The sequence below is a fragment of the Penaeus japonicus genome, unplaced genomic scaffold, assembly GCF_977035675.1.
Source record: "Penaeus japonicus unplaced genomic scaffold, GWHDUDI00000001_assembly GWHDUDI00000002, whole genome shotgun sequence".
In the NCBI taxonomy this organism is placed as follows: Eukaryota; Metazoa; Arthropoda; class Malacostraca; order Decapoda; family Penaeidae; genus Penaeus; species Penaeus japonicus.
In genome coordinates this window covers 13,946,530-13,956,529 of record NW_028234404.1, presented here as the reverse complement: position 1 = coordinate 13,956,529, position 10,000 = coordinate 13,946,530, and the positions used below count along the sequence as shown (strand labels likewise).

General features: G+C 51.8%; 1 protein-coding gene across 10 annotated transcripts in view; it reads left to right on the top strand.

The window, feature by feature from the left end:
- The window catches only part of LOC122247116 (uncharacterized), a 35,896-nt gene that overhangs the window by 10,390 nt on the left and 15,506 nt on the right, over positions 1 to 10,000 (top strand). For 2 of the 10 annotated variants that reach the window (XM_086547781.1, XM_086547786.1), the window contains exon 1: positions 7,429 to 7,528. The exons of 6 other annotated variants lie outside the window; for them this stretch is intronic. Coding sequence is in view for 1 of the 4 variants with exons in the window: in XM_043006130.2 (XP_042862064.1) it covers positions 7,948 to 7,973 (26 nt within the window). In the remaining 3 variants the exon portion in view is untranslated. Of the gene's footprint in view, positions 1 to 7,428; positions 7,974 to 10,000 lie in introns of those variants that run through there. 2 more of the 10 variants (XM_043006131.2, XM_043006130.2) reach the window with 2 other exon arrangements.

The window sequence follows — 10,000 nt, the reverse complement described above, 5'->3', positions numbered from 1 at the left end:
CTCTTCATTATCTGCGCCTCTTCCTCCTCTCTCCTCCTCTCTTTTCCCTTGGATACGGACCCAGCCCTCCCCTTGCTCTCCCCTCCCCCTTTCCCCCTCTCCTCACCTCACCTCCCTCTCCACCCCTGTCCCCCCTCCACATTCTCATGACTTATCCCTGTCCCCCCGTACTACTCCCCTCCTCCCTCCCTCCCTCCCTCCCTACCCCTCCTCCCTTCCTCCTCCCTCTCTCCCTCCCCTTCCTCCATCTCTGCTTCCCCTCTTCCCTCGCCCCCTCCCCCTCCTCCCTCTCTCCTTCCTTCCTCCCTCTCTCCCTCCCCTTCCTCCCTCTCTCCTTCCCCTTCCGCCCTCTCTCCCTCCCCTTCCTCCCTCTTCCCTTCCCTTACCACCCTCACCCTCATCCTCTTCCCCTCCCTTCCTTCTTCCTCTCCCTAACCTTCACACCGTCCCCCGCTTTCCCCCCTTCTCCACTCCCTCTCTCCCTCACTCTCATCCGCCCATCTCCCACCTCTCTACCCACCGACCTCTCTCTCTTCTCTCCACCTCCTCCTCCTCCTCCTCTGTCCACCTTTCCTTCTTCCTGACTCTCCCTTCCCCCTATCCCGGGCCCTCCTCCCTTTCCCACTCCTTGGCCACCTCCACCCCTCCTCACTCTCTCCCTCCCACCCTTCTCTTTCTCTTCTCCCTTGCCCCTCACCTTCTCCCTCCTTTTTCTCGTTCCTCCTTTCCCTCTCCTCCCTCCCTTTTCTGTCCTCTCTTCTCCCATCCTATCCCCCTCCCCCTTTCCTTCCTCTCCCCTTCCTGTCCCCCTCCCCCTTTCCTTCCTTCCTCCCCTTTCCCCTTTCTCCTTTCCCCTTCCTCCTTCTCCCCCTTTCCCCTCTTCCTCCCTCCCCTCCTTTCCCCCTTCCTCTTTCCCCTCCTCTCCGCCCTTCCTCCTTCGCCCACTTCCTCCCTCCTTCCTTCCTCCCCTTCTCCCCCGCGTCCCTTTTCTCCTTCCTCGACAGCAATCTCAAGGCCAGGTATTTTGTAATACTCGGTATTTGTCGTGGTATTTGCGCCGGTATTTGCCGTTCCACGCGCCGTCGTCAGGTGGGCGGGAGGCTGGCTAGGGGCAGGGGAGGGGGAGGATTGGGAAATGGAGGGGGGGTGACAGAGCAGGGGAAGGGGAGGGGGAAGAGAGGTGGTGGGGGCGGGGTAGATCGGATTTCAGTGTTCATTTAATATTTGCGAGAGGGTAAGATAGAGGGGGAGGCGGGGGAGAGAGAGGGAGGTTGAGGGAGATGGGTGGTTGGGGATTTAGGGAAGGTAAGGAGAAGAGGGAGAGAATGAGAATGGGGGAGAAGGAGATGGACCGATAGAAGGAATGGGGAAGAGAGGTGGAGTCGAAGAGAATAGGGGAAAAGAGAAAGAGAAAGAATAGAAGGACAAAATGCAAAGGAAGAAATAAGATGGAGAGAGAGAGAGAGAGAGAGAGAGAGAGAGAGAGAGAGAGAGTGTGTGTGTGTGTGTGTGTGTGTGTGTGTGTGTGTGTGTGTGTGTGTGTGTGTGTGTGTGTGTGTGTGTGTGTGTGTGTGTGTGCAAGTGCGAGTGGTAGTGCGAGAGAGAGAAGGAAAATAAAATGAGAAGAAGCATATAAGAGAGACACGACTCATGTTTTGAAAGTGTATGCCTGTGTGTCTATCTGTCTGTCTGTCTGTCTTTAGAGTTAGACGAGGTTCAAGGTCACACGTCTGCTTGTTGCCGAGCCGTCCGGCGGGTCCGCAGGTGGAAAGCAAGGAGAGCTGGACTGACTGCGGAGAGTGATGATGGTGGTGGTGATGACGATAGTGATAACGAAGGTGTGATGTTGATAGTGGGGAAGGCGAGGAGAAAGAGCAGGAGGATGACGGTGATGATAGTGAAGATGATGTTGACGTTGAGGATAACGAAAAGTAAAAGGATGATAGCGCGATAGTGATGTTGATGAGTAGAATGAGGAAAACTAGAAGCAGGACGATGCTAATGATGAATGTGATGACTTCGGTGCTGATACTGGGCTTAGGGAAGACTTGGATTTTTTCACCGCCTTATCTCTATGACCCTTTTTCCTTTCCTTTCCCCCCGAAGCAGGCTTACCAGGCAATCTATTTTACTTTCAGGATTTTGAATATGGAATTATGTATGTATGTCTGAGTTAGTAGGTGAATGAGAGAGAGAGAGAGAGAGAGAGAGAATATGAGGAGGTGCAGAAACCGAGAAAGACAGAGAGAGCGCGGAAGCAGAAAAAAGCGACCCAGAGAACGAGCGAAAGCATAGAGACCGAGGCAGAAGGAGCCCGCGACACGGGCGAGTCCTATCGACGCACAAGCACTCGGATCTGCAGCGTCATCCTCGCGCGGGAAGATACCCAATAACCCCCAAACGACGTGAAGATGAAAGAGGCGGGCTATTGGGTGGGCGTGCGGGTGGGTGCGATCTGCTACGTATCGCCGGCCATGGGCTTGAGGGAGACAGCGAGGGCGTGACCGTGCCGCGGAGGCTCCTCGAGTCACGCGCTCTCCCCCGCCCGCCCTCTTCACGTCCCATCTCTTGCAGGGGAGGAGTTGCGCCGAGACTCTAGGATGGAGGATGCGCTTCGGTAATTGTTATCGGCACCATTATCGCTGTCGCCATCATCGCCATCATCACCATCATCACCATCATTATCACTTTCTCTCTGATCGTCTTTCTTATCGCCGCCCTTATCATTATTACAACCATCATTTCCTGCTACTAAATCTGTTTGTTCAATCGTATTATTGTCACTGTTATTACTCATAGGAAGTAAGAGTGAAATGTCTTTGTGTAAGTGAGTACATGAGTTAGTGAGAAAGTGAGTGAGTGAGTGCGTGCGTGAGTGACGTTTCTCACGCAGCGATTGCGGACACCCTTTCACTCCTTCAAGTTCTCAGTGGCCAAACCAGATCGCAAGTCGCCTTTTAACACTGCGCAGGCGAAGAACTTGTCTTTTGGATAAACATATGTAGACCTCGAGTGCTATTGAACGTTACGTGTGACGCGTATTGTTATGGCGTTTCGTTTTCAACCGCGATGATAGTGTTCCTTAGGAATAGGAGGGGGGGGCGTCAGTCGTTGCACACATCTGTCGCTTTTTCGAGGCTTACAATGTGCCAACGATGTATGCGAGCGCGGAAAATTCCTCGAGGCTTTCTCACTACCTCCCTCCCCCTTTCCTTCTCCACCCATCCCCTTCCCCCCCTCTTCCTTTCCCTTCCCCCGTCCTTCCCAGCCCTCCTCCCCCCCCCCCCGCGCGCAGTAGTTATGTAGGGAAAAGGAAGGGGGGGGGAGGGGGAGTGTTCCGGTGTCGGTGACCTGGACGAGGACGACCACAAACCCCCCTCCCGCTCCCACCCCCTCCTCCTGTCCCTATCTCCTCGTCGCCCGCGTTCACACCTGCGCTGCCACCTGCGGGGAATAATGAACTCGCCCCAAGGACACCCACCCCTTTCTTCCCTCCTCTTCCCTGATAACCCCTCTTTTTCCCCTCGTCTCCTTTCTGTTCCCCTCTTTCTCCCTCCTGCCTTCCTCTTTTTGCAACTGGGCACCTAAGTGGCGCAAACACACCTGCTCTAAATATTCACAACTTATTTTATGAAAGCATTGAATGGGACAAGCAAAATCGGCTCCTTACGCGGGGTCTATCAGCTGAGAGAGTTGGAATCGCTGAGGGAAATAGTTTCGTGAGAGTGGAGTTACCGCAGGCTTCCGGTGTGTGTTTGGACTCAACACCTGCCTGCCGACGCTCGCAAGGAAGACTACAAGGCGTAAGGACCGGGGAACGGAGGAGGGGAGGGTAGGGAGGGGGGGTAAGGGTTAGGAGGGTGGGTTCGCGAAGGAGGCTCTCAGGGAAGTAGAGCTCCCGGTAAGGAGTTCGGTGGGAAAGTAGCCTCGCTTTCTCTTCTTTTCCGTGTTCTTGTGGTGAGTGACTTACGCGCGTATAAATGCAGTGGGGGCAGGGTAGTTTTTCCATTGTAACTCGATTCTAAGTTGTTTTTTCATATCTTTATAGTTTGCCTTCTTTTCGGTTTGACACAAACACAGAAGGTTACCGTACACACAGCCTTGCATTTTCCTCTTCTGTATGCTAAGAAGAAAATTATTATTCTGTTCACGTATTTATATTCTGAATTCGTTATTTTGTTTGCCCTTCTCCCAGTCTATCCTTTAACGGGCACACACATCATGATGTTATGTCACACTCAGCCCCGCAGGTGATCACGTGCTAAATGATACTCGCACCTGCCCCGACCTGAACACGTGTATATTCTTCAGGAGATAAGGTCTCTATCTCTCCCTCCTTCCCTCCCTCTCTCACTCCCTCTCCCCCCTCTCTCCCCTCTCCCCCCCTCCCCCCCCCCTCTCTCTCTCTCTCTCTCTCTCTCTCTCTCTCTCTCTCTGTATATATATTTATATATATATATATATATATATATATATATATATATATATATATATATATATATATGTGTGTGTGTGTGTGTGTGTGTGTGTGTGTGTGTGTGTGTGTATGTATATATAGATGTGTATATATATTTCTTTCTGAGTAGATTTAACAAATCTCATTGAACTGAATTCTGTAAGTTTGTATGTGCGTGTGTGTGTATGTATGTATGTATGTATGTATGTGAAGGGGACAACACTGCAGAGGCGTGACTCGGGGCCGCTCTTTGTCCGAGAGTCACATGCTGTCTCCCAGACCCCTTCGGCTCTTGCTCTCACACGCTGCTTATTGTGCCGCATTGCCCTGGCCTGACCCTGAGCAGGAAAGTTATAAGGAGGGGATGTGTACATGCATGTTATGTGTGCATGTATATGTCTGCATGTACACACACACACACACACACACACACACACACACACACACACACACACACACACATATATATATATATATATATATATATATATATATATATATATATAGAGAGAGAGAGAGAGAGAGAGAGAGAGAGAGAGAGAGAGAGAGAGAGAGAGAGAGAGAGAGAAAGCGAGACCGAGAGAGCGAGCGAGCGAAAGAGAGAGCAGGGGATGGGGATGGGGATGGGTAGGGGAAGGGCGGGGGCCGGAGAGAGCATGATGGCAATGGTGCAGGCGGCCTTGAGGCAGTATCACGGGCGAGAACATCTTAGTGATGGTCGTGAAGGATGTAGAGGCCCTCCTGCGCCGCCACCCGTAGCCGCCAAGGTCAGCATGTCGCACGCCAGCGCCAGCGCCAGCGCCTTCGCCGCACCTGTTTCTCTTCACCCACATGCCCTCGGCCTCCTCCGCCGGCAGCAGCAGGTGGAGGAGGCCCAGGAGCCAGATGGTACACAGGTGGCACGCAGGGCCGAGGCACATGGAGCACAGGTGGCGCACAGTCGGCCAGGAGAGGGTCGCGGATGGCTGCTGACAAAGGAGAGCCGTGTCCTTGACAGAGTGACGGATCCTGCATGAGAGAGGCTACAGCATGTGCGTGTCGTGCCCAGGATATCCCCCCCCCCCTCCTTATCCCTCTCCCTCCCTCATCCCTCTTTCCTCCTCCTCACCTCTCCTCTCCTCTCCTCTTCATCCTCTCCCCCTCTCCCCCTCTACCCACACCCAGCTCCCCTCACGAGTCTGTTTATCCTTTCGTGTCCGTGTCTTACCTTCTTCAGCCTTGCATCTTGCCTTCGCTTGTCTCTCGGGAAGATGAGTGAAGAAGAAGAAGAAGGCAGTGAAGACGAAATTAAGTGAGGACGAATAATAATAATAATAATAATAATAAAACGAATAATAATGATAACTAATAATCACTGATAATGATGATTATAATAACTAATAATACTAATAAAGATAATAATAACGAATAATAATAAGAAGGAGGGGAGTAAAAAAAAATGAACCATATATGAAAAACGCTGAAAATGGTAGAAAAAAAGAAAGGAGAGAAGAGGAAATGAGAAGCGAGACAGAATGGAAAGATCGACGTCACACGATCGCGATGCCGATGCACCTGCCCACATGTTCACCCCGATGCCTTCCAGGGTGTGGCGCGGCAGTGGCGGTAACCTGAGATCTGTCGCTCGCAGGTGGCGTGGCCGACGACATGTGTAGTCCTTGTCGCTGGCGCAGTGATATGTCCGTTTCTGTGCGTGCGTGTGGTTGCGTTTGGAGGGGGGAGGGGGGAGGGGGGCAGTGAGACCATGTGTATACCGTGTGTTGTGTTTTTGAGTGTTGCGTGCATGTTTGTTATCGGGCAATTATTTACTACTCAGTACATGTATATGTATGTGCGTATGTATGTCTGCATTTACATGTGCCTCTAAATGCGATCGCATCAAAATAATCGTCTGGAAAAAGATACATAGAGGATGAGGTGTTGCCTAATCGCAGGGGCCGAACGCGACTTGCGAGCGCTGGAGGAGAGCCTCGCCCCGACATCTGTCCTGGAAGGCTGTGGCGGCGGAAGTCATTTTAGCGAGACCATATGTTAAAGAATAATTACGTGAGAGACAGTGTAGAGAGGAAGGAGAGAGAGAAAGAGAGAGAGTGAGTGAGTGAGTGAGTCGAAGAGAGGGAGGGAATGTTTGGGGGCCAGATAGAGAGATAATGATAAGGAAGGAGTGAAGAGATAGAGATAGTGAGGAGGGAGGGAAGAGATAGAGATAGTGAGGAGGGAGGGGGATATGAAGAGTGTGGGGAAAGGGAAAAAGCTCGGTGGTGAGAGAGAAACAGAAAAATATAATAGTTTTTTTTTCGTACAAATACTTGGAACAGAAGAGTATAGTCATATGTATTATCGTGCGCGCACCCACACACACAATGACACCCTTACTCACTCACTCACGCACTTACTTACATACACACATGTGCCGTGTATATTTTATCAAGTTTGATTCGAGGGTGGGAAGCGAGGCGGGCACAATGATGTAATCAGAAGTGCATTTGTGCCGCTAGAGCCAGGCAAGACCCACGTATGGCATCCTACCGTACTCAAGTCTTGCTAAACATCCTCACGCTTCACTCGGGATCCAGACAAATCGTGCTGGGTCTTAACTGAAAATGAAATGAATATGTCACAGAGGGCCCGGGCAGGGATTAGTGAAACATCCACGGAATATACAATGAGCCTAAGAAACGTAAACAATACACCTGGCTGGGGGACTTGCCCTCGACTATAGGCGAGGAGTGCCAGGTTCCCCGTCACATGCTATGTCACGTTCGAGGATTTCAAGTTTGCCGACTTTTACACGTTTCTGGAGAGAAGAGCTCGAGGGGAACATAAGTATGGCGTTTGGGACTAACGTGAGGATGTGCACACCCGTCGACATTTGGCTGTGTTGGGGTTGTGTTTCCCCTCCCTCCCTCCCTCCCCCTTCCCCGTGGTTCGAACCGGTGTCCAGTTCGTATTATAATTTGCCATACATACGTGCCTAGTGGTGGGGTGGCAGAGGTACAGCGGCGGCGCTGCCAGTACGTCGCGGGTGGGGAGCCGCGACAGATGTGCGTGCGCTGCGGCTGCCTTCGCTGTGTAGGTGTACAAGTGCGATTGTTGTGCGTTCCTCACACGCTTGTCGTCTCGTGGGGATTTCAGGCGTTGCAGCTAGTGCTTCCCAGGACGTGTTTGGAACAAAGTTTGTGCCCGAGAAAATGAATGATGTGTTGAGCAAGTATTGAGAAACATGTTTAGTGAGCGACGCAGCTGTGTGACCACTTGGTTGAGTATTATCGCACAGCCGCCAGCACCGGCAACCATCTGGCGCAGCGGAGAGTTGCTGTATACTATTTTACCCGTGCAAACACCAGACACAACAAAACTGTTTTGGTGTTGTGTTCCAGAACATGCGGAAACGTGAGAACACCTATGCTAAATTTTGCCCAGCGAAATGCGAAGCACTGCGGCCGGCCAAAAGCTCATGGAGTGCGTTAACATGTTTACACGTGTGCTAGATGCTGCTCAGGAGGAAGGCTTTGGCGTATGTAGAGTGCTTGGTCATGTTGTCTGATGTAGCGACACCTGGCAAGTCGCGTTCTGTCCCCCAGATGTGCCCCCCGCTTCCCCTCCCCCTCCCCCCACGCGGCATGACGTTACGCGGGTGACATGTGTGATGGGCAGACCCCAGCTGTTACTCTCGGCATTACTGTATCTCGATCCCTTCCCTTCTAAGTCTCCCTCCCGGCCAACAGAGTTTCGAGCTCTCGGGGAGACATTGCGTCATTTTGGGCCCACATTTTCTCCGGCAGGCCGAGGATGGATGTAAACGGAACAGCATGTGCTCGGGATTTATTAGTGAGGTGCCATGAAGGAGAAAGAGAGAGAGAGAGAGAGAGAGAGAGAGAGAGAGAGAGAGAGAGAGAGAGAGAGAGAGAGAGAGAGAGAGAGAGAGAGAGAGAGAGAGAGAGGGGTAGAAGTGGAAGTGGAAGAGAAGAAAGAAAGAGAGGAAGGGGGGGGGAGAGAAAGAAAGAAAGAAAAATAGATGAAGTGGAGGAGAAGAAAGGGGGAGATAGAGAGAGAAAAAAAAGAGAAAGAGAGGGCAGCCACGTGTGGAAAGGCCTCCGAACATCTGCCGGGGCCGCTACACTTGCTCGTCACGCTCACTAATTAATGCACATTCCAGCGTGAGCGTAGACTGGACTGCGAGGTGGCGGTCGTGCAAGAAGGCCGCGACGCCGCTGCGTGCAGTTATCATGCACTCTGATAGGTCTCTTTCGTCCTCCCCTCGCTCCTCCTCCTCCTCCTCTTCTTCCTCTTCATCCTCCTCTTCCACCTCTTTCCTTCTCTTCATCCTATTCCTCCTCCTCCCCCGCCTCCACCTCTCACTGGCTTCCTCTTCCCCCTCCCCATCCCCCTCTCCCCCTCCCCCCTCCCCTCGAGTCAAGGTCCGCAACATGGCTCTGCTGGGTATTACCTACAAGGTCACAATATATTTAGCTAGCCAATAGCCTCCGCGGCGGTGGGTGGAGAAGGTGGTCCTACCCAGCCCGCGTCGCGATGCCACGCATGTACCCGGAAAGTTGTCTATCATGGTCCGACACCTGCGCGAGGGTTTTGTTACACATGCGAGGCGTCCGCTAATTCTGGCTTCCGCTCCGCTCGCCTGTCTTCACGGCGCTCCAGCTCGGGTCTCGTCGCGCTCTCGTCATTCGCTCTCTCTCTCTCTCTCTCTCTCTCTCTCTCTCTCTCTCTCTCTCTCTCTCTCTCTCTCTCTCTCTCTCTCTCTCTCTCTCTCTCTCTCTCTCTCTCTCTCTATCTATCTCTCTCTATCTATCTCTCTCATTCTCTCTCTTTCTCTTTCTCTTTCTCTTTCCTTCTTTCACTCTCTCTCTCTTTCTCTTTCTTTCTTTCTTTCACTCTCTCTCTTTCTCTATCTCTCTCTCTCTTTCACTCTTTCACTCTCTCTTTCTCTCTTTCTCTTTCTTTCTCTCTCTCTCTCTCTCTCTCTCTCTCTCTCTCTCTCTCTCTCTCTCTCTCTCTCTCTCTCTCTCTCTCTCTCTCTCTCTCTCTCTCTCTCTCTCTCTCTCTCTCTCTCTCTCTCTCTCTCTCTCTCTCTCTCTCTCTCTCTCTCTCTCTCTCTCTCTCTCTCTCTCTCTCTCTCTCCCTCCCTTTCTCCCTCTCTCTCCCTCTCCCTCTCCCTCTGTTTTTTTTTTGTTTTGGAATATTATTTTTGTAGACATTGTGTCGTGGAATACATGAAAATAAGTGGCAAACTGATGTGTTCTTTTAGATTGCTCACTTTCACATATTACAAAGAATACAAGACCTATAGGACGGATAGTCGGTCTTTGCATATCCGGGCACTCTTTCGCCAATCGTCAGGATCGTAGCATCAAGACGAAGAATTTTGAAAAGCTGAAAAGAAGAAAGGATTGCGTTTTCGTGTTTCTCTGGTTAAGAACTGCGTCGTGGCCGGAGGTGAAGGAGGGCCGAGACGTTGCATGCTTGGCCGGCGTCGAGACGTCCCTGGGTCAAGCGGGCCGAGCGTGCCCTCCCCGTGGCACTCCG